Source organism: Capra hircus, chromosome 8 (assembly GCF_001704415.2).
Source record: "Capra hircus breed San Clemente chromosome 8, ASM170441v1, whole genome shotgun sequence".
In the NCBI taxonomy this organism is placed as follows: domain Eukaryota; kingdom Metazoa; phylum Chordata; class Mammalia; order Artiodactyla; family Bovidae; genus Capra; species Capra hircus.
In genome coordinates, this window is record NC_030815.1 from 101,589,954 (window position 1) to 101,614,236 (window position 24,283).

The window sequence follows — 24,283 nt, forward strand, 5'->3', positions numbered from 1 at the left end:
AAATGAAATAAGATCCTAAATTGCTAGACCATGAAAGAGGTATAAAGATCATAGTCCTGTCATTTTAGACTTAGAGATAATTAGTGAATTATTAGAGGCCAAAGACATAAGTTCCAGAATGAAAATTTGAAGTTCTTGACTCCCACACCAGTCCCTGTTCTTTTGATTTGTTGTGTCTGTGCGCTCAAACGCTCAGTTGTGTCCGACTCTTTGCGACCCCGTGGACTGTAGCCCGCCAGGCTCCTCTGTCCAAGGGATTCTCCCGGCAAGAACACCAGAATGGTTGCCATTTCCTCCTCCAGGGGATCTTCCCAGTTTGTGCTGCTTCATAAAATCTGGTTGTTCATGTATAATTCTCCTACATACACAAGACAGCTGTGTTTCTGTTTACACCCTTGGGGAGAAAGTCCTCTTATCCCTTAAATGATTACAATAAAAGTCATAGGGAATTTCATGTTTCTTATTTGAGGGTCTTATATGTTCATTTTGATAGTGTGGATGGTGCTTCCAGTATTTATATATTTATTCATTCACTCTTCATGCATATTTTCAACATCTACAATAGATTATGAGATCTCAAGCACAACCATATCTCATTAGTTTCTGTATCCCTAAGTAGGTCCTCATTGATGAATGAAAAATTGTGTCATAGTCCCTGTCCTCAGGTAATCCTTAGGCAAGTCTGGGAGATGGATAAGAAAGTCAGTGATAATGGTACAGTAAAGGCCAAGTTCTTTGAGATGATGGAAGTACAGGAAGAGAATTAAAATCTCTGAGGCGCAAAGAGGGTCTAGAATGACTTCAACAGAAGGTAGTCCTGAGGTCATCCCTGAATGGGTTTTCCAGGTAAAGAAAGAAGGCGGCTGCATATCAAGGCAAAGAAGGTTTTTAGCGGCCCAGGGCCAGTGAGAAACTGTGTTTAGGGAGGAGGAGGCTGCAAGAAATGCGCGAGAAGGCCATAGTAGAAAATGAGGCTTGGGACGTTGACTGTGGCCATGGCTGTATTAGAGAGGCTGTCGCACACATGTTACGAAACATGTTAAAGGGTTTGAGGGTTTGAGTTTACCAGACTCTGCTGATGGTGTGCCATGGACGCAGGGCAGAGAACAGAGGCTCAGGTGCACCCTTCCGGATGGTCACGTGGCCTTGCCGTTGGACCGTGGCACCTTAGTACAGAGCCCACTACCAGCGAGGTGCCTCCTGTTACTCCAGCTGCAGATGACCAGGGCACACACATCCAGATCCTTCTTCCTTCTTGGTGGTTCTTCCCAGGGTCTTCCTTCTGACAGAGCCTTGTTAGACGTTTCCAATCACACACGGATTCCGTCTGTACCTTTTTTCACTTTTTTTGCCTGTTATGTTGTCCTTACTCTTACCCAGTCAAGGACCCATAACAAGTATTCTTTTTGACCTCTGTCCAATAAAGAATGATTTATTTCTATTTGGTAGTTGGTTATATACTAACTTGTGTGTATAGGAACCTAAGATGGTAAAATAGACTGGATGAATCTTTTTTACCTCTGAATTGTGAGATAAAGGCAGTGTTTCAGGAATTTCAGATAGCAAGAAGATGGGAAGCCTGCTCCTAAGACTTGGTTAGGGTCTGGCACCTGGCCTACCCATCCTTGCTTCTGGTCTGCAGCCTGCCTGTACCCCATCCCAGCAGGGGCCTCTAGTGGCTCTCCTTTCAGTCTGTTTTCCCTTCCCTGTTAAAAGATTTTTCTTCCCCACATCTCACATTTAGCCCCACATTTCCTTCAGGGACTCCCAGTAATGTCATTTGTTTTCTGGTATCCAGCAGAATACAGCCAGACTTCCCTTCTCTCCCGTCCATCCTAGAATGGATCTTAGCCTTTGTTGACTCTTGCTCTAGTGATGGAGTTTATGGTGGTGGAAGGTGAAATTGGAAGGTCATCCTCCTGGTTAATTGACCCTGTCTCTCTCTAACTTTGAAAGTAAAATGTGCTATGAAAAAGTTCACCTCTTTTTTTTTTTTTTCACTTGCCTACAGTGCAGGAGACCCAGGTTTGATCCCTGGGTTGGGAAGATCCCCTGGAGAAGGAAATGGCAACCCACTCCAGTATCCTTGCCTAGAAAATCTCATGGGCAGGGGAACCTGGTGGATTGCAGTCCATGGGGTCGCAAAGAGTTGGGCATGACTGAGCAACTAACACACACAGACATTATATTAATAACAATAAAGGAAATAACAGAAAATTCTCAAATCCCACAGCCAGAAACCATAAACTGTTTCTACTTTTTCCCTACATTCTCTTCCAGTCTCTGCCCATATACATGATATTAACTATTACTTTTATTGTGTGCCACCTAATCATAGTTCAAGGAAATTGAAGTGATTGAGATCTGGGAATATATTGGGTAATAATGGCTTCTTATTTTGATTATTTCCTTTTAGGAAAGACACTGCTGATCCTGTAACATGGAGGATTGCCTTCATACCTCATCTGAGAATCTATCCAAATTGGTCAGCTGGGCCCACAGCCATGGGACCATTTGCAGCCTCATTCCAAACCTGAAACACTTACTTTCAGAAGGTTCCCATGGGAACCTGACGGCAATGTGGGGCTGTAGTGCAGGCCACGCTTATCACTGGCCACTGACAGCTACTTGCAGAGCTGGCTCCCAAGAAAGGGTCTGTTTCCAGGATAACAGAAGTTTTAACTCTGATAGTCCAAGTATAATTGGCGTGCCCTCTGAGACTCAAACTAGCCCCGTTGAAAGGTACCCTGGCAGACCAGTGAAAGCGAAGCTAGACTGTAATCGGACCAGAGACTCTTGTGACTTCTCTTATTGCAGTGAGCCCTCTGAACTGGATGAGGCGGTTGAAGAGTATGAAGATGAAAACACTCTGTTTGACATGGTTTGTGAGTCCTCTGTGACGGATGAAGATAGTGACTTTGAACCCCAACCGCAGAGGCCTCAAAGCATTGCGCGAAAAAGGCCTGGAATAGTCCCATCTTCTCTCCATTCGAGCTCCCAGACTCAAATGATTGATGAATGCAGCAGTGATGTCATCATTAAGAAGATCAAACAAGAGATTCCCGAAGATTACTACATTGTGGCAAATGCAGAGCTGACTGGAGGGGTAGATGGACCAGCCCTGTCATTGACACAGATGGCAAAACCCAAGTCTCAGGCTCATGCTGGGCCCTCCTTAGGGTCTGCTAAGCTGATTTCCCACGTAACATCCGCCATCAGCACAGAGCTGGACCCACATGGTGTGTCTGCGTCCCCCTCTGTGATGTCTAGACCAGTCGTCCAGAAGACCACCAGGGTATCTCTGGCTTCACCTAACAGGGGACCCCCTGGTGCCCATGGCACCAGCCAGCACGTGGCCATGCAGATGCCCGTGAGCACATCCCATCCTAACAAACAGATCAGCATCCCTTTGTCTGCCCTGCAGCTGCCGGGACAGGATGAACAAGTTGCTTCCGAAGAGTTCCTGTCCCATCTGCCCAGCCAGGTCTCCTCCTGTGAGGTGGCCCTTTCTCCCTCAGTTAACACAGAGCCAGAAGTGAGCTCCAGTCAGCAGCAGCCCCCAGTCGCTCCGACCATAACCACCGAGGCCACGGCACAGTGCATACCAGGTATGGCGCGTGAGGCGACAGAGTCCCTCGTTCACGTGCATCAGAGAGTTGTGCGCCGTCAGCACTCCTAAAACCGTCGGCCCAATTTGCTAGAATTTGGGCCTTTGTTATTCTCAGAAAGGTAGAAATAACGAAATAGAATATACTCAGGTGATATAAAAAGGAAATTCATCATCCAGTCGGTGTACCTCAGGGCTGAGAGGACAGCTGTAGGATTGTGCTGTTGATATCACATGGCTAAATTTAAGGTTTATATCTGATCTGAAGCTGAATTTTTATATAGTAAAATGATTTTTGAAAGCTTTGCTCTCCTATCAGTATCAAGGTATTTGGTTATAGTTTTGAAGCCAAAATGATGTTGGGTTAGGCATATAATGAAAATAAACATAATATTTTTTTTGCCAGTATTATTTATTGGAACCAATTTAGCACTTTATTCATTTTAGTGGTACAGCAATTTAAGACAGGTTTTTAAAAATAAAAGCAAAACAAAACCCAAATATATCTAGAAGAAGTAGTTTATATTTTTTCTCAAAATATATAATAATCAGATAACTTGCATTTCTGAAATACATGGATCTAACTAGAATGGATTGAGAGGAGAAGAAAATAGTTGTATGAGGCCCCTGTCTGTAATTCTAACATTCTAAACGTTCTGTAATTCTAGCATTCAGTATTTATTTAATCTGAGCTGTTGTTATATAGAAGGGGCTTGAGTGTCATGGTTTTGGGTTCATGATTCAAATCTGATAGGCCAGAAGCAGAAACATGGAAGGGATGAACAGACATGCAGAGTGCTGTGGAGAAAGCAGACATTCGTGGCACATTTTGGTTTCATTTTAGTTCTTCTCATAAAGTCATGTATTTTAGGAAAAGCTTCTGGAAGCCTGAGATATCTATGCTTTTACCCTCTAGCTTCCTGAAATGACATTGCTTTGCAAACATGCTTTCTCCATTTTAGTGTCAGCCTTAAGATTCCAAAAGGAAATCTTCAATTTATAATTTCCAAATATAATCTTGACACTACTAATAAAATATACAATGAAAATACTCATATCTGATTCAGAATTATGGTTTTCAGTTTATTCATCTTTCTTTCTTTTCAAAAAACAGCTTTATTGAGATAAAACTTATGTACCTTAAAATAACTCTTTTTAAAGTGTTACAATTTGGTATTTTTTGGTATATTCACAGAGTTGTGTAACTATCGCCACTGTCTAATTTTGAAATATTTTCATCACCCCAGAAAGAAACCCCATACCCGTTAGCAGTCATTTTTTCCCCCTTCTCACAGCCCCTGTCAACTGCTTATCTACTTCTGTCTCTATAGATCTGCCTGTTGTCCACAGTTCATATAAATGGATTCTTATTTTATGGCCTTTTGTGACAGCCTTCTTGTACTTAGCTTACTTTTTTTAGTTAATCTATGTGGTAGTGTCTATCAGCATTATTTTCCCTTTCATTATCAAATAATATTTCATTGTGCGGATAGACCACATTTTGTTTTTTCTTTATCAACTGATGGACACAAGTGGTTTCCATTTTTTTGGCTGTGGTAAATACTGCTGCTAATGTCATTTATGTACATGTTTTTGTGTGGACATACAGACACGACTGAGCGACTGAACTGAGCTGACGTTTTCATTTCTGTTGGGCAACTGTCTAGAAGTGGAATCTCTGGGTCATATGGTAACTCTATGTTTAACTTTTTGAGGAGCTGCCAAACTGTGTTCCAAAGCATCTTCACCATTTTACAGTCTCACCAACAATTTTAAATGATTCCTGTTTCTCCATATGCTCACCAACACTTGTTTTCCATTAAAAAAAAAAAATTATCCTGCTGGGTGTGTGAAGTGGTATCTTGTTGTGGTTTTAATTTGTGTATCTTCTTTTGAGAAAAATCCATTCAGATCCTTTGCCCATTTTCTAGTTATGTTGCCGTGTTATTGGTGAGTTGTAAGGGTTCTCTGTGAATTCTAGCTTTAAGCCTTTTATTAAGTATACATTTTGTAAATATTTTCCCCCTTTCCTTGGGCTGTCTTTTCCTTGTCCTTCCTTTCTTGTTTTACTTCAATCACTTAATCACAAAATGGTCTTTGACCTAATCTTCACATCATGAGACACAACATTGTCTTTATTAGGCCAGTGAAAGTTTTTTCTAAGAAATCTGATTCTTGATATCTATAAGATATAAGTAGTACCTTTTCACTTAAATAGTTGGGAATCTAGTTTATTTGTCCCCCTCCCCTTTTTGTGTGTGAAATAGGAGATAGCCTGACAACAGTTTCTACATTCTACTTTATGTTTGAGGGTAGAATTCAGAAATGTATCTTACAAAGTGGTCCAGTATAACAAAACAGCTTAGTAAAACTGCTACTTGTGTTGTATATTCTAATAATTTAACCATGCAGAAAGCAAGTTGCAAGATTACCTTGCATCTGTCTAGTGGATATTAGTCCACTGTACGTGTATAGTAAATTAGAAATTAAAGCTTGAACTAACTGTAATAGGAATTTCCTAAGGAGTGATCCTGATATTTTGATCCATTGTTCCATGAAGGATGTTATATTATTAGGAAATTATTGGCTTTGGAGAAACACTTTCTGAACTGGAAGCATCAATGAGACAAATTAAAATCTGATTGATACTCTTCTTTAATGAGAGATATATAAAGTTAATTTACAATTTACCTTTGTTCTGTGGAGCCCAAACTATGTTCTGTGCTCTTAAAAGTTTTATTTATTTATCAGTATTTGTGTTTTTTGCCTGTTTGTAATAAAATGAAGTGAAGTGAAGTGAAAGTCACTCAGTCATGTCCAACTCTTCGTGACCCCATGGAACGTAGCCTGCCAGGCTCCTCTGTCCATGGAATTCTCCAGGCCAGAATACTGGAGAGGGTAGCCATTCCCTTCTCCAGGAGATCTTCCCAATCCAGAGATCAAACCCAGGTCCTCCCGCATTACAGGCAGATTTTTTACCATCTGAGCCACCAGGGAAGCCCTGATAGTAACAGAATAAATTTTTTTGAAACATAGATTTTTTAAAAAAGAAATTCAGAATCCAGCACATCCAAATGTATGTGGATGTATATGTGTAGATGGACTATAAGCACTTAATATGTAAAGCATGCTTAGGACTAAGCAAGGAAAGGTTATAGAAGAACTAACTGAAAGCAACATTGGGTACTTTTAAAATGGATGTTATATTCGCTTAAGTATTTATCAGATCACTGTAGAAATACTGTGTATCTTTGAATAATATTTTTAAAATAAATAATTTGACAAATGACTATTGAGTCAGCCAGAAACGGGAATAAACTGTCCATTTTGTTTAGTTTTACTGATACCATTTAAATTCTATTTTCTGGGAGCACCCTGGTGGTCCAGTGGTTAGGACCCAGTGCTTTCACTGCCATGGCCCTTGGTTCAGTCCATAGTCATGGAACTAAGATCCCATAGGCTACAGCATGCCCCTCCCCCTAAAATCTGGCTCCCTATTGGAAAGCCATTCTTATTTCTTTTCTATTCAGGACTAAACTCATAGCGTTATAAAATGTTAACAAGGTGTGGATAAAACTGCTAATTTTCATGTTAGCTCTGTTATAAAGCTCAACTCAAATCTTAGCAGTCATGCATAAAGAGGATATCCATTGTTAGAAGAATTATTGTCTTATCCCCAAGTGGTTTGGATTCTATTAATTTTTGAGATTTTTATGTAAATTTAGAGCATTTGTCACAAATTTAAATTTTTATTGCATTGTAAGTTGAGTTTTTATGTGTATATTTCTTAAATATATATATATACACAAAGCTTCCTTTATGATTTTGTGCAGGAACTCTCCCTTTTTTTATTGAACTATAGCTGATTTACAGTATTGTGCCAATCTCTGCTATACAGCAAAGTGATTCAGTTATACACATACATACATTCTTTTTTTATATTCTTTTCCATCATCTTTTATCACAGGATATTGTAGCACCTTGTTATTTAGCCATCTAAATGTAATCGTTTCCTCTGTTTGTGTGCTGAGTCGCTCAGTTGAGTCTGACTCTTTGCAACCCCATGAACTGTAGCATTCCAGGCTCCTCTGTCCATGGAATTCTCCAGGCAGGAATACTGGAGAGGGTTGCCATACCTTCCTCCAGGGGATCCTCCCAACCCAGGGATCGAACCCAGGTCTCCTGCATTGCAGGCTGATTCTTTACTGTCTGAGCCACCAGGGAACCCCTACCAACCCCAGTTTCCCAGTCTATCCCTCTTCCTTGCCCCATCCAGCCACACTATGTCACTCTATGTCCATGAATCTGTTTCTCTTTTGTAGGGGGGTTCATTTGTGCTGTATTTTAGACTCCACAAATGAGTTATATCATATGTTATGTCTTTCTAACTTCAGTTAGTATGATAATTGCTAGTTGCATCTATGTGTGTGTGATAGTTGTGTTCAGCTCTTTGTGACTCTATGGACTGTAGCCTGCCAGGCTTCTCTGTTCGTGGGATTTCCTAGGCCAGAGTACTGGAGTGGGTTGCCATTCCCTTCTACAGGGGATCTTCCTAACCCAGGGACTGAACCTTGGTCTCCTGCATTGCAGGCAGATTCTTTACCGTCTGAGCCACCAGGCTGCAAACAGCATTATCTCATTCTTTTTTATGACTGAGTGGTACAGCAAATCTGGAAAACTCAGCAGTGGCCACAGGACTGGAAAAGATCAGTTTTCATTACAATCCCTAAGGAAGGCAATGCCAGAGAACGTTCAAACTACCACACAATTGTACTCATCTCACACGCTAGCAAAGTAATGCTCAAAATTCTCCAAGCTAGGCTTCAATAGTATGTGAACCATGAACTTCCAGATGTTCAAGCTGGATTTAGAAAAGGCAGAGGAACCAGAGATCGCATTGCCGATATCCATTGGATCATCGAAAAAGCAAGAGGGTTCCAGAAAAAAATCTGCTTTTGCTTTACTGACTACGCAAAAGCCTTTGACTATTCCACAACAAACTGGAAAATTCTGAAGCAGATGGGAATACCAGACCACCTGACTTGCCTCTTGAGAAATCTGTGTTCAGGTCAGGAAGCAACAGATAGAACTGGACATGGAACAACAGGCTGGTTCCAAATGGGAAAAGGAGTACGTCAAGGCTATATATTGTCACCCTGCTTATTTAACTTATATGCAGAGTGCATCATGAGAAACGCTGGACTGGATGAAGCACAAGCTGGAATCAAGATTGCCAGGAGAAATATCAATAACCTCAGATACTCAGATGACACCACCCTTACGGCAGAAAGTGAAGAGAACTAAAGAGCCTCTTGATGAAAGTGAAAGAGGAGAGTGGAAAAGTTGATTTAAAACTCAGCAGTCAGAAAACAAAGATCATGGCATCTGGTCCCATCACTTAATGGGAAATAGATGGGAAAACAATGGAAACAGTGAGAGACTTTATTTTGGGTGGCTTCAAAATCATTGCAGATGGTGACTGCAGCCATGAAATTAAAAGACACTTGCTCCTTGAAAGAAAAGTTATGACCAACCTAAATAGCATATTAAAAATAAGAAACATTATTTTGCTGACAAAGGTCCATTTAGTCAAGGCTATGGTGTTTCCAGTTGTCTTGTATGGATGTGAGAGTTGGACTATAATGAAAGCTGAGCGCCAAAGAATTGATGCTTTTGAACTGTGGTGTTGGAGAAGACTCTTGAGAGTCCCTTGGACTGCAAGGCAATCCAACCAGTCCATCGTAAAGGAGATCAGTTTTGAATAGTCATTGGAGGGACTGATGCTGAAGCTGAAACTCCAATATTTTGACTACCTGATGTGAAGAGCTGATTCATGGGAAAAGACCCTGATGCTGGGAAAGATTGAAGGTGGGAGGAGAAGGGGATGACAAATTATAAGATGGTTGGATGGCATCACCGACGAAATGGACATGAGTTTGAGTGGGCTCCGGGAGTTGGTGATGGACAGGGAAGCCAGGCGTGCTGCAGTCCATGGAGTTGCAGAGTTGGACACGAGTGAGTGACTGAACTGAGCTGAGTATTGCATTGTATACATGTACCACATTTTCTTAATCCATTCATCTGTCAGTGAACATTTAGTTTGTTTCTGGTGATGCGTCAAACTCCTACCCTGGAAAGGATACCGAGACCAGTTCTACACAGACCACACAGCTGACTGTGGGGGTCAGATGGAAGTGTTCTTCCAGGGCCATTCTGGATTCTAATCTTGAAAGAGACAGCATACCAGAGATACCTACTACTTTTTTTGTTTTGGAAGTCGCTCAGTCACGTCCGACTCTTTGCAACCCTGTGGACTATACGGTCCATGGAATTCTCTAGGCCTGAGTACTGGAGTGGGTAGCCTTTCCCTTCTCCACCTACTACTATTTATACAGGGTGAATTTTTGTTGTTGTTGTTTTTGAACATTTAGTGTTCTTTGTGAGGCAGATAGAATTGTTTATATATATATATATATATATATATATATATCATTCAAATGCTGGATGTACTAGAACAGTGTTCTGATCTAAGGGATAAAAATATACATAAGTAAATATATGCTTATGTGTATATGTATGCATATGTATACATACATACACATGCAAACATTTTATACAGTTCTTTGTTCCACAAGAAATATATGACTTCTTATCGGACAGACCAATACTATATTTGCTTTCTTAGGCACAGTCTTTCTTGTACCTTCCTACAGGAAGACCTGCAACATGAATTCTGAAAGCTAAGAGAAGCAGAGTTGAAAGTCAGGCTTAGTTTATGCCATCATTTCCCTGCTTGTTATAAAGGGGTGCTTATCTGAGGATTGGTGGCAGGGAGTGTGGGCGCTGAGATAGTAGAGCTTGGCCACTCAGGGTTTGGGGTCAGACATGCCTAGGTAAATTCCCAGCCCTGTCTCCTACTGGCCTTGTGACCTTAACTCAACTATTTCTCTGACACTCAGTGTCTTCATTTGAAAAGTAATAACAACTGTCTGTCTCACAGGATTGTTTGAGGACCAAATGCAAAGTATAGGTGAAGCACTGAACAGAGTATTTGACATATGATAAACATTCAGTGAATAGTAGTCTCCATCAATATTATTTTCATTGTCATTGTTGCTGTTATTAGATTGTGCTGAATACTCTTGAATAGTCAAGTAGATTCTGATTCGGATTAACAGTCATTCATCTACTAAAATGGTCCATGAACAAGTATCACCTGGGTTCTTACTAGAAATGCAGGTTCTCAGGTTCCACCCCAAACCCACAGAATCAGAATTTGCATTTTAACCATGATCTCCAGGTAATTTGTATGCACACTGAAACTTGAGAAGCAGGGATGTAGGAAATGCAGGTTCCACGTTAGATGGCACATTGTTACTCCTTTTGACTGCACAGTGACTTTGAACACTTTTCCTGTTTGAGAGAATTCCCTCCTTTGTGTATCTGCACTACCCCATTGGAGAGGCCAGAAACTCTCTTTTCCAAGTTGATATTTCAGTGAGGGCACAATCTTGTGACCTGAGGCTTTGCCATTCAAATGCATTCACTCTAGACTCTAATCAGAATTACCTAAAACTTCCCTGGCCGTCCAGTGGTTAAGACTCAACGCTTACAATGCAGGGGGCATGGGTTCGAGCCCTGCTAGAGGAACTATAAAATCCCACATGCTGCACAGCATGGGCAAAAATAAATAAATAAAATGGTCCCTATAGGAATCTGTTTTATAAAATACAGTCCAATTTCTAGAGGCAGCAGGAACAGGATTCCACCCCGCCGAGGCCTCAGCTGGAGTTTGCTGGCTGGTTTGTCTCCACCAGGGCAAATCAATGGTTTGACCATCTCCATATCTGGTTTCTTGGTGTTCTGGGAAATTATGTGGCCTTTATTAAATTCTTTTTCTGCCTAAACTAGCTAGACTGGGCTTTCATTGTTTTAAACAAAGAAGCTGGAGAAATATAACCTCCAGGTAATTTTATCCTTGAATTGCCTTTGGTAGTGAGTGGCAAAAATATGGAAAGTTTGGTAAGCTCTAATAAGGGAGAGTGAGCTTTGTTTCATTAGGCCTCTTGTTGTTGTTTAGTTGGTAAGTCATGTCTGACTCTTTGCGACCCCATGGACTGAAGCATTCCAGGCTTCCCTGTCCTTCACTATATGCTGTCTATGTTTGACATAGCTTTCTTTCCAAGGAGCAAGCATATTTTAATTTCATGGGTGCAGTCACCATCCCCAGTGATTTTGGAATCAAAAAAAAAAAAAAATCTGCCGCTGTTGCCATTTTTTTTTTCCATCTATTTGCTATGAAGTGATGGGACTGGATACCATGATCTTAGTTTTTTGAATGTTGAGTTTTAAGTCAGCTTTTTCACTCTGCTCTTTCACCTTCATCAAGAGGCTGTTTAGTTCCTCTTGACTTTCTGCCATTAGAGTGGTATCATCTGCATATCTGAGGTTGTTGATATTTTTCCCAGCAGTCTACATTCCAGCTCATGATTCATCCAGCCTGGCATTTCGCATATTTTAAATAAGCAAGGTGACAGTATACAGCTTTGATGTACTCCTTTCCCAATTTTGAACCAGTCTGTAGTTCCATGTCCCATTCTAACTCTTGCTTCTTGACCTTCTTACAGGTTTCTCAGGAGGCAGGTAAAATGATCTGGTATTCTCATCTCTTTAAAAATTTTCCACAGTTTGTCGTAGACCTCTTAAAAGAAGGTAAGTGGACTAGATGCTTACCTAGTTTATTCATGTACTTCTTCTCTTGTAATGCTCAGGGCGGCTTAATGGAGCTACTAAGCACTCTTCTCTTCAATCCCAACGCGTTGTGCACCATACCATGCAGCCATGTGTTGATAGGTAGTCAGTGTTGAGAACGTATCTGGGGTAAGTTAAATACCTGCTCCCAGGAGTTTCCAGGACTCACTGCTTGGTATTTGCAACATCATCTAAAAACAATGACTTTGTTCCATTCCACTCACCTAATTGCACAGGGAAGAAATCAGGTCCCTCTCTCCCATTATGATATGGACTTCATGTCCACAGGAAGAAAGAGCAGGTCAAAAGCTTGATGAAACTGCATATCCTTAAACGTGTTGCTGACACTCGGAACCCGCTAAGATATTTCTATCAGCACCCCTTCCCATAGCCGTTTGGAGGCTCCCCTCTACCCTTGAGCTGAGCATCACAGGTCTCAGCTGTTTCTGGACAAGATAACCACCTCTTAACTCCCCTGCCTGAGTCTCACAGGATCTCCTGTCCGCTGCCTAAGCGTCACAGATTCCCTTCTCCCCAGCTGATCAAAGGGCAGTTCTCAGAGTGGTGGTGGTGGGAGTTGTCTTAGGTTTTATCATGGGTAGTAGAATACCTGTGGTCAGAATGAGTGTAAGGAACTGGGGATGGTGGGCTCCAGCCTCTGGCTGAGGGGCACTTTCCTCCTTCCTTCTTTCCTTCCTTTTTTGTAGTTCTTAAGAAAGACAAAAGTTGTGGTTTTAAGTTAGTTTTTAGGCTTGTTTTCTACACTTGGGGAAAGGGATAGGGAGGAGATAATGTGACTAAGTATATACACTCATTCTGTTCTAAAAAAAATTGATTATATTGCCGTGTCTTTTCAAAGTATTTAGGTTTTTACAAAGAAAGTTTTACCAAGACAGTAATGAACACCCACTCTACCTTGTATAATACAGTTTATAACTTAGGATAACTTATATATAACTTATCATAAAGCTGTAATAATAGCAGTGGAGTAGTCTGACCAAAAAGATAGACAGAGTGATGGAACAGAGTAGAGAGCCCAGAAACACGTGTACACATGTGTGGGGACTGTATGTGAAAGAGAGGTGCCTGGGTCAGTGGGGGGGGATCCACCAGGCAGTGGATGGCATTGCACAGTTGGTCTTTGCTGTAGAACAAGATAAAATTAGATCCTTACCTCACATCAGGCATGACAGTAAGTCTCATATAAAGATCTAAATATGAAAATATAAAACTTGAAACAGCTTTAAGGAAGTCTTGCTAAGTGGCCTTGGTGTTGGGAACAGTACGCAGACCATAAAGGAAAAGATTGAAAATGCTGACAGCTATTAAAATCTTAGCTGGGACAAGGGATATCATAAAGTTAAAAGACAAGCAGTTAAACCTGTGTGATGATTTTAATGCACATAACCAAGAATATTCATACACAGAATATGTGAAGAACTTCCACAGATCAGTAGGGAAAAGGTCAAATAATCCAGTAGGCAAATGAGCAAGGGAAAATGAAGAGGCGCTTAGAGCAAACCCGTATAGTTAATGAACATATGAAAAATGCTCAACCTCACTGGTAATCAAGGGAATGCAAAGTAAAACAGCAATATGATACCATCAGAAAGGCAGAAATTATGAACTTTACTGCAAATGTTGCTTCAACTATAGAGAACATGCTGGTGGTAATATGACTTGGCACATCCACTTGGGAGAGCAGCCTATAGTATCTTATAAAGTTAAATGTGTGCATATCATACAACCTTGGAGTCCAGTTTCTAGGCATCTGTCCTAGAGAAACTTCCTCACATATAAAAGGAGAAAAGTACAGGGGTGTACATTGCACCTTTGTTTGTGATAACAAGAAAAAATCGGTTAACAACCTTAGTGCCTGTCGGAAGATAAATTGTGATATACTTTTCAGTGGAATATATACATCAGTCAGATCTGCATTCATTAGTATAGATACGTCTTTGAAATGGAGTTGCAGAATAATATATAGAGTACCATACTTCAAAAAGTGAATAAACCACACTGTGTGTTGTTGTATATTACATTCTCACATACCACATGTAGTTACGAAACGTAGGCTGGGAGGAGGCGTACCAGTACACGATGTGTGCCTTTGGGAGAGAGGAGGGATGACATTGAGTACACGGAAACTTGAGATGTATCTACGATGTTTTCTCTTAAAACCATGGGATAGATATTACATTATTAACATGTATTAAGTCTGGCAGAAACACAAGTTCATGTTATATACAGGTAATAGAGGCACGGTGCTTCATTATGAAAATCTGGGTACACAACTGCCTAGACTCAAGTCCCAGCTCCGTTACTTATTTTCTGGGTGACTTTGGCAGGTCATTTAACCTCTCTGTCTCTTAGCTTTATCATCTGTAAAATGAAAGATCTGTAAATGAAAGAAAATAATGGATCTATTCTCTAGGGTTGATATAAGGGTTAAATTAATCCATATAACGCCATCTGGTTCATTGGTAAGCATAATTTAGTATTCCGCCTACTTTTCTGTATGTTTTTAAATGTGAGTACTGGAGAAGGAAATGGCAACCCACTCCAGTACTCTTGCCTGGAGAATCCCATGGAGGGAGGAGCCTGGTAGGCTACAGTCCATGGGGTTGCAAGGACACGACTGAGAGACTTCACTTTCACTTCACTTTTATAATATAGCTCATGAAGCATCAAGTTGATAGTGGAATATTTATGAGATAAAGGCATTATGACATTATTGTTATTACTGAATATAGAGGTTTTTTGGTAAGAAAGCAAACTTTACTAACATTATCTCCCAGTATACTTGTTTATAGACAAAGAATTAGAGAATTAGTCTCACAGATTTCACTATGGCTTTCCTCATGATTATGATGGGTGCATTATTTTTTAAGTTCTTCTATTAGAATGAATAAAAACCACAAAAACAAAATGTCCTGTATTATCTATATATATAGCACTTTCATTTCCAGGATCAACATTGCTTGAGTTCTGTGCAGAAGAGATTGTTTGCTTTAGTTTACTGACTGGAAGTGAGGTACTAGATTTGCTTGGAGTTCCAAAAGTGTAGTTTCCTACTGTTTATCTAAGAAAGGGTTGGTACTCTGGTCCCTGGTCTCTATCTCTGGCTGTTTTGGTGTAGGAATAGCCCATACCAAATTGTTTCTTTCATTTTTAGGTCATGCCTAAAACTTTTCCAAAGTTTGGGCTGCTAGAGTATATCATAAAGCGATTATTTTTTCTGAGAATCATTTTTAGGAAGACCTAGGGTTTAATATGGAGAAGGCAATGGCACCCTATTCCAGTATTCTTGCCTGGAAAATCGCATGGACAGAGGAGCCTGGTGGGCTGCAGTCCATGGAGTCGCTAAGAGTCAGACACGACTCAGCGACTTCACTTTGACTTTTCACTTTCATGCATTGGAGAAGGAAATGGCAATCCACTCCAGTGTTCTTGCCTAGAGAATCCCAGGGACGGGGGAGCCTGGTGGGCTGCCGTCTCTGGGGTCGCACAGAGTCAGACACGACTGAAGTGACTTAGCAGTAGGGTTTAATAGAAGGATTCTCTTAGTCAGAAGCAAGAAACATGTATCACGGTCTCTTTTTCTACTAAACCTCCGGACAAGTTGCTTGCACTTCAGTTTATTAAACATTTATTGCAAGATCTGCTCTATGACAGGACTAGTGAGGATACAAGGATGAATGGCAGATTCCCTGACCTCAGAATATCATTGTGTAGAGGAGGGGGCAGCAGACCAGAAAGACCATATCTAAGAGGGATATAAAATGCTGTGGGACACATGAAAAGCAGTTGCCTCAGCCTTTTGGGACACAGGGAAGGGTATTTCAGGGTGATGAGCAACATGAGCAAAGACATTGGCACATGAGCATGCAGGGAGGCAAAGGTCTGAGTGTAGTGCGAGTCAATTTCAAAGAGGCCAGGAGAGCTGCTGCTGGAAGATGGACTGCAGCCACCTGTGGAGGACTTTGCACGTGAAGTCACAAACTTACAGGGAGAGCAGAGGAACACAGTTCCTCTGTGATCTTAGAAGATCACCCTGATAGCAGTGGGGAAGTAGGGACTGGGACTGAGGACTGTTTTACAGGGTAAAAATTGCAATAATTCAGATGGGAGATGGCAATAAATGCTCAAATGAGGCAACAGCAGAGGCACTGGAGAGCAGGAGACAGGTGGGTGATTTGGAAGTTAGACTTGGTGACTTTTGAGTGTTTGGCCTCTTGTGATCTCTGTTGCCGCCTTTGTATTCTCCGTCCAAGGCACAACACTGATTTCAGTAACACTGAAAGATCTTCAGGACCCCACATATTTATAATATATTCAAAGTTCTCTGTATATAGGATGAAACAGCCATTAAGAATTCTGAAACATGCCATGACCATTTATTCAACAAATGTCTTACCAAATGGCCTACCAAAGGCCAGGTCCAGGTTGGGTGCTGCAGTTACTCAATGAACAAGTAATGAACAAGACGAAAGCATGGTTCTTCCTCTGCCTGCCCTCTAAATGGGAGACAGACGTGTTAACTCTTCCTCTCTCAGAACCTTCCTAGTTTTAAAAAAACGAAAACTTGTCTTATATGTCCTGAGCTAAGATGCTGTTAAACTATCAGTGACTTTATAAGAAGACTGAATTGTTTGCCTTTAGATAGCATATATATGAAGACGAGGGTGATATATGGCCAAAAGTGGTGAAGTGAACAATTAGGCCACTATGATAAATGAAAGGAAGGTCTTTCTTAGCTGGGAATTAAAAGTACAGTGGCTACAGGCAACCTATTTCACATCATAATTTATTCGAGACACTTTCTCCATACCTAAAAATAACATGAACTTAGTTAAACTTGTAATATTGCTTATTTTTACAGACAACTAATGATCTTTCTGTGAGAATTACAAATAAAATTGTTTACTAGTTTTCTGAAAGGCAGAAGTAGAAAATCAAGTTAATTGCTCTGAGTTGTACAAATGCATAATTTTCTGAGAAGTTAACCAGTTTTATCAGCTTTTTAAGTATCATTTGTCTTAATATTTTACAGGAAAATCTTCCCAGTTGACTTTTTATTTCTTTAAAATAGAAGCATTTTTCTATTTTACCAGTAAAAGTAGCAAAAACTGTTGTTTTTGTATGTTTAAAGCTCATCAGCATATGATGGAGACCTCCCAGATAGGCAAAATGCATCCAAATACAGCAGCCTAGCAAATTGCTGTAAACCTGAAGATCTAATTCTCTTCAGTGAATTTGGATTTGAGTAAGACTGCTAGGAAACCAGGCGCCAGTTCAGAATTGAGGCGGCATTGACCTTGATTTTCTAGCCATGGTATTCATTCCTTGTGGTCTGGAGAGATGAAATAATGTACAGCCTGTGGGCAGACAAGTCAGTGTCAGAGTGCCACAGTCTTAGTTAGCTCCAGACGTCATCCCTGTTTCTGTTTTCCTGTGAGAAGCAGCGGCCTTCTCCCACTCCTCCCAGATTGAGCTGCCTGACTGTCTTGGGTCTCTGCAGGGGTGGGCAGAGTGCAGGTGACCCACTGTAGTTTAGGCCCAGCGATAACTTCTCTTTCAGTCTGGATCTCATTTATATAACTAATGGCTTGTGTTCCCAAGAGTGTATTAGACCCAGAAAAAGTATTTATGTAACATGGCAAAAATGGTGAGTTGTGCTTCTGTGACTGCAAGGTAATTTTAAGCTTTATTTTAGGTGAGAACAGTGATGAGTACAGTGATCAGAGAACAGTAAATCTGACTTAATGATTGGTGCATCCTAGGTGCTTTGTTGACTTCAGTTGTGATACACATAGCAGCCTGATTCTTCAGTACTGCCTTAAAACTTTGATTGCTTTCTTAGACAAAAACAATAATTTTATTGCCTTTTTCAGTGTTCTTCATTTTTGTCAAAGTTATTGATGTATTTGGCAGTCCTAAATGTTGAACAGTAACAGTCTCACCTCATCTTTCATCACCTCATAATTCCATTCTTCAAAGGAAACTTCTTTTGAGTCTTTCTATTTTCAGTTCTTCCAAAGTTTGCAATAAGCTGTTTATACTTCTGTTTCTTGATTTTTTTTTTTCTTGGTTTATCAACTTCAGAAAATACCTTCAGATTCCTTGTTATCAATGATGAGGATTTAACTCACTTTCTGTTACCTCCCATTATTTGATTATAACATCATTAAAACACACAGTTACCAACAGAAAACTAAAGATAATGAAAGAAGAAATAAATATGCTTTCTCAACCCAAGGGTGAAGGTATTAGTGTTCATATGCTGCTGTCTACTATTCTCCCCCTCTCCTTGTCATCTTCTTAACTTCACAGGATTGTCAGTATTTTCATTTTCTTCTGTGGCCATAACTAGTCTTTTCTTCTTTATCCTTAGGTTGACTGTAAACATCCAAAACCATTTATATTGTTTTGACAGTGTACATATTGTGCATAACTATTAGTGTTTTAAGATTGAATTACTTTTCAACTTGATGAATTTCACAGCATTTGGGACACTGAAAGGAGAATGTTCCTAAGGGCTGTTATGTGGATTAATGACTTAATCCATGTAAAAGGTTTAAAACAATGCCTGGTACAGAGAGTAAGTTCTCACTGGCTTCCCTGGTGGCTCAGAGGTTAAAGCATCTGCCTCCAATGCGGGAGACCTGGGTTTGATCCCTGGGTCGGGAAGATCCCCTGGAGAAGGAAATAGCAACCCACTCCAGCATTCTTGCCTGGAGAATCCCAAGGACGGAGGAGCCTGGTGGGCTACAGTTCATGGGGTTGCAAAGAGTGGGACACAACTGAGCGACTTACCTTCTAACTTCTTAAGTGTGTCCCAGCATACTTTCAGAGATGTTAAAATGTGTAGAAGTGCATTTTACAGTCCATGAAATACAGTATTATTTTAGTTTGAGGGTTTAATGTGTGTGTGTGTGTTTCCCTAAAATTTTGGTAGCATATTTTGACAAAAGAACAGTGTGCTCTTACATAGCTTTGTGGTCCCTCCAACGTTCCCACACTGGGCCTTCAGCCTTCGCTGCTGCTGTTTGGACAAGCTGATTTAATGTAAGCCCGAGGTAACCCTCCCACCTATCCTGAGTTTTCCCCTGGTTTGTAACCGCTGTTCTCTAGATTTCATGTTTCCCTTTACTTTCTCCTTTTTTTTTTTTTTTTTTGTTGGAGTCCATCAAATAATTTCCCAAGAATGGATAGGTAGGAAGTAAACTTTGAGTCTTTAAATTGCTGAAAATTCCTTTCTGAAATAACTTTAGAAAGTATTCTGTTAGTACTTGTTTCTTCTATGAAGATTATAGTTATAATAATTTATCAGATCTTCTTTGAGAATTTGAATTTGATTTAAAGAAATTACTTTCTGTCTTTGAATTTTTTTCCTGTATTTTCTATGTTCCTTTTTCTTCTTCTCTTCAATGCAGCCGCTTTTCTTCTGATGCCTGATCTAATTGTCTGTTCCCACTGAAGAACACAGGACAGGAATCTGGTGTTGGTTTCTTCTATAGTTGTGTAAATAGGTTTGCTTCCCCTCGGTCCTTTCCTGAGTGAAATGTAGGAATTGCCAGGCAGGGCTCTTTGTAGAGAGAGGAGTTGGAAAATTGGTGACTGGTCAGCAGGCGTCCAAAGGCAGGTCTCAGAAACCAGCACCACATTGGAGGCCTTAGCTCTCCTGCCATGACGTGTTTGTTCAGTTTTCTTAGCAGTTTTGTCTGGTCCTTTTAGCATCTGCAGTTGTGTGAACAGGGGCATCTCCCTCCATGTCCTTGGGCATGCAGGCCTGTTCCTGTGATGGGGCTGGAGCCAAGTTCAGGGTCCCTTCAGATTTTCCAGGGGCATGGGTGAGAGTATCTCCTGTGAGGTCCCTATGTCAACCTGACTCATGGTAACTGTGGCTGGGATGGGCCAGAGCCCTATTGCAGGCCCTTTCAGAATCTCCAGACTAAGTTGAGTGGGCTTCCCTCTGGGGCTCCACACCGCAGCCAGGAGAAGCTGTAAGCACTTAGGGTCTACAGCCAGAACCAAGATCTGTACACTATTACCCACCCTGTGGCGGGTGTGACTCCTCCTGCGTCTGTTGGCACATAGTGCTGGTGACAGGATCGAAGCTAGACAGGGGTGTAGCTGAGTCCCTCACTATATGGAACTGTTTCTGGCTTTGTAACCAGGACCGTAGTCGGCGAGTCAGCCACCTGGGCGCAAGCTTGCCTTCTCAAAACAGCCATCCTTGGTCTTGGACTGTACCAGGGTTTCACAATCTCTGACCCAGTCCCAAAGCTCCCACAAAGGCACTTTTGTACATGGATAGATGCCAAATTGTTGTTGGGTGACAGGGGGGGAATGTCTTACTTGGCCACCTTGCTGATGTCACGCCCTGAGAAATTTAAAAATTAGATAATTTAAGTATTACTTAATTTTTTACCTAACTTCATTCAGCAAGAAAAATAAAGGATCTTTATGATCCTAGAATGTGCTGTGCCTGTAAATTTGACTTTAGGGTTTGGTTCAATGAATAAGAAATGCATATTTCTTAATACCTGAAATGATATTTCATATAATATTTTTAGTCTCTGGAGTATATTCAGATTTATGTTACAAGTCACTAGCTTTTCAACGCCTTCATACTGTTATAATTAGTGCTGCTAAGTTATTTTATATAATGGAAAACAGCTATCTCATTGTTAAGAAAAGGGCTTTATTTTCCTGTTTTGCCTGTACTTATAAATGTGCAATAGAAAGCCAATCCATATAGATAAATATTAAATTTTTTATTTTATAATGAACTTTTCAAAAATATGTTTTGTTATTATCCATTGACTCAAGAAGAATTGGCATCTTCCTATCCAGTGGGTTATTACTTCTTGGTTGGAATCTAATGAATATTAATAGCATCACTCAGAAAAGGAGGGGGTAATTTATTAGAGTTTTGTGCATTTTCATTTTTACATGTTATCTGTTTTCTTTTACTCTATGTGCCGTACATCTTTTGTTTCCGAGTTGATAAATAATTCCTTTGTGGTTTTTACTGTATTATGCATTTTCAGTAAAAGATACTGTCACATTTTGGTCCTTATTAATTAAGATATGCAGTTCTGTAAATTGCATGGAAATTTAAAGGAAGAAATGGTTTCTAATAAAAAGAAGTTTCCTGTAACCATTTCCATTGTGATATACCATTTCATCTCCTAAATTCATCAAATGTTGCCTCATGTATTGTGCTTGAGTTTGTTCTCACTCATTGAAGCCATAGAATTTCAGCAAACTCATGAACAATCACTTTTCAAATACTCGGTACTGACATACTGATGAACTGTTAACAAATGGTGATGATTGTTTTGCTTTCAAAATCCTCTTCAGTAGGCAGGGTCACATACGGTTAGCTCTCTGATTACTGCATGCAGAATAGCAGTTATAATAGCTAATACTTACAGACTGCTTATTATCTCACTAATTACTTCTGGTAACTCAGTTCTCACAACTCTGTGAAGTTAGGACTATAATTAACTCCATTTCGCAGGTGAATAAACTAAGGCAAAGAAAGGTTGAACTTGCCCAAGGTCATACAATAAGAGGATGGGAGAGCTGGGATTCTCACCCAGGCAGTCTGGTTCCCAAGTTTCATGCTCCTCACCACTAGGCTTACTGACCATGGGGACTCCTCTCCTACACATTTTAGCATTCATCATTTTAGCACTTAACAGGCCTCTTAGCATGTTTTCCCTTAGTTTTTTTCATTTCCCCCAAACTTTTACTCCTCTTTTTTAGTTCCAGTTTCCATCTGCTTTTATGTCTAATTGTCTCCACCACTAGATGAAAATTAAAGTGCTTTAACAGTTGAGGAGACGTGTACAGATGTGCCTAGAACGGTGCCTATCGTGTTGAAGCACCAAATATATTTTTATTAAGTGGTGAGCCAAATATGCAAATACTAAAATTTCCAGAAAGAAAATAAGAGAGAACGTTCATTTCCTGTTTCTTTTAGGAAAATTCATTAGGGCTGCTGTGTGGAAAACAGTTTGAAAGGGGAAAAGAGTGGACATAGGGAATTCTCAATAGCTAAGAAAGGAATTTCTGTGAAATCGGTGGATAATAAATCCAGTTCTGAACTCTTACTAAAGTCTTAAAATATGTCATTTCAGATGATCAAAAGGAATATGTCAGAAATAGTAACTTATCCAGGAATTACTATGTTAAAGTTTTCCTCTTAAATGTGACACAGAGCAATATTTTCAGAAAAAAAAAATTGCAAGAAAAGTGTATAGTTAATACAGAATGGACCAGACTCTTGGTGATTAAAGAATACTATTTTTAATTAAAATTTTAAATTAAAGAGATATATACCAAAATGTATCCAGTGGCTATCTTTGAAGGATGGATTTATGGGCAGTTTTTCTCTCTTTTTTAACCTTTATTTTCTGGGGAAATTTTTTATAGTAAGTGTGTTACTTTAATGATAAAATGAATAAAATTATTTTTTTATTAAATGTGTTACTTTCATGATTAATGAATAAAGTTATTTTTATTAGGGGAAGTATACCTGATCTTTTCCTCAGGTAAACAGGTACCCTTGTGAATAAAGGGCCATTAAGCCATGTTTTAAGTGTGGGTTTAAAAAAAATTTTTTTTAATTGAAGGATAATTGTTTTACAGTGTTGTGTAAAGCAGTTATCCATTAAAAATAAAAAAATTTTTAATGTATTTTTAAAAATTTCAGTATTTCTAAATTAGAAAATGCTTACATATGCAAAGCATATTTAAGAGTATGTAAACCCACTGAGGTAAAATGCATTTATGGATGAATTCCTGAACTGCACAAGGACTAAGTTTTACTTTTGAAAAGGGATTAACATTCAAGAACATTTTACTTAGGAGTCAGATTTTGAAAGGGAAAGGACACAAAGAGGTTGATAAAATAATGCCTGTTTAACAGTATTCTGCACTTAGTTTATAGTGGAGTCATCATGAAATAAAGTGAATAGGAGAGTCATGCTTTGAAGCATGTGACTTCATGACTGAAACCATGGAAAATATGAATGTCACATCTTTAATGAATCCATGTATCTTCTATGACTGACCTAAGTCAAGAAAAGTAAAAATTAAAAAACAAATTCTTTTTGGAAATCGGGTATTATGTGTTGTATATCCAAGTCTGATAGCAGCTCACTGTATATTTTAAGTATCACACCGGCAGCAGATACTTCAGACACATCAGAAGGTATTGTTGATTCAGTGTCTCTGGCAGTATAATAAAAAAAAAATGCAGGAGAAGTCTCTAGTCCCTAATAAGCAGTATATCAATGAGCACTGTCAGGTTCTGCAGAAGATTCCACAACATGATTTATTACATTAATTACAGTCATGTGGGTTTCATGCTGCTAAGCTTGAAAATGCAGCCACATTCGAAGGTTGATTTAAGAATATATTTTGGCCCAGATGAAAGTGCTCCTTATTGTGATTAATACAGTACAATATTTATTCTCTCGTTCTGTGCTTTCGCCTTTGGAATGCTAAATTTATTTTCTGTGACTTGAAATTAAGTTTGAGATTTGAGAAGCTTCGTCTAGTTTTTATTCACGCCTGTCATCTGGTCTCCCTTTTGCCTTTTGTGTCTCCTTAGTTTGTCACGGAATGTTGAATCTCCTCTTTGTGAAGCCTGTTTGAATTTACTCCCTTGTAAGCCAGGATGGCTGGCCTCGAGCCTCCCTAGCTGACGGGGCTGCCCTCCAGACTTACTGCATTACGGTTGGGTCGCTGCATCTCTTTTTGAGTAGAAGGAGCAATTGAGGAAAAATCTTCATTTTCTTCATTTAATTCAAAATAGCAGCATTCTTAGAGAATTCCATGCTTATACCTTTGTCTAGTACCTTACTGAATTCATACAGTCACACGTCTCTTCTTACAGTGACACACTGA

At 39.8% G+C, this 24,283-nt stretch overlaps 1 protein-coding gene across 2 annotated transcripts in view; it reads left to right on the forward strand.

Moving 5' to 3' along the window:
* KIAA1958 (KIAA1958 ortholog) overlaps positions 1–24,283 on the forward strand; it is a 136,612-nt gene that overhangs the window by 62,684 nt on the left and 49,645 nt on the right. For both annotated transcript variants that reach the window (XM_018052605.1, XM_018052604.1), the window contains exon 2: positions 2,417–3,608. In XM_018052605.1, coding sequence (XP_017908094.1) covers positions 2,441–3,608 — 1,168 coding nt within the window. In that variant the 5' untranslated portion in view covers positions 2,417–2,440. The remainder of the gene's footprint in view (positions 1–2,416; positions 3,609–24,283) is intronic.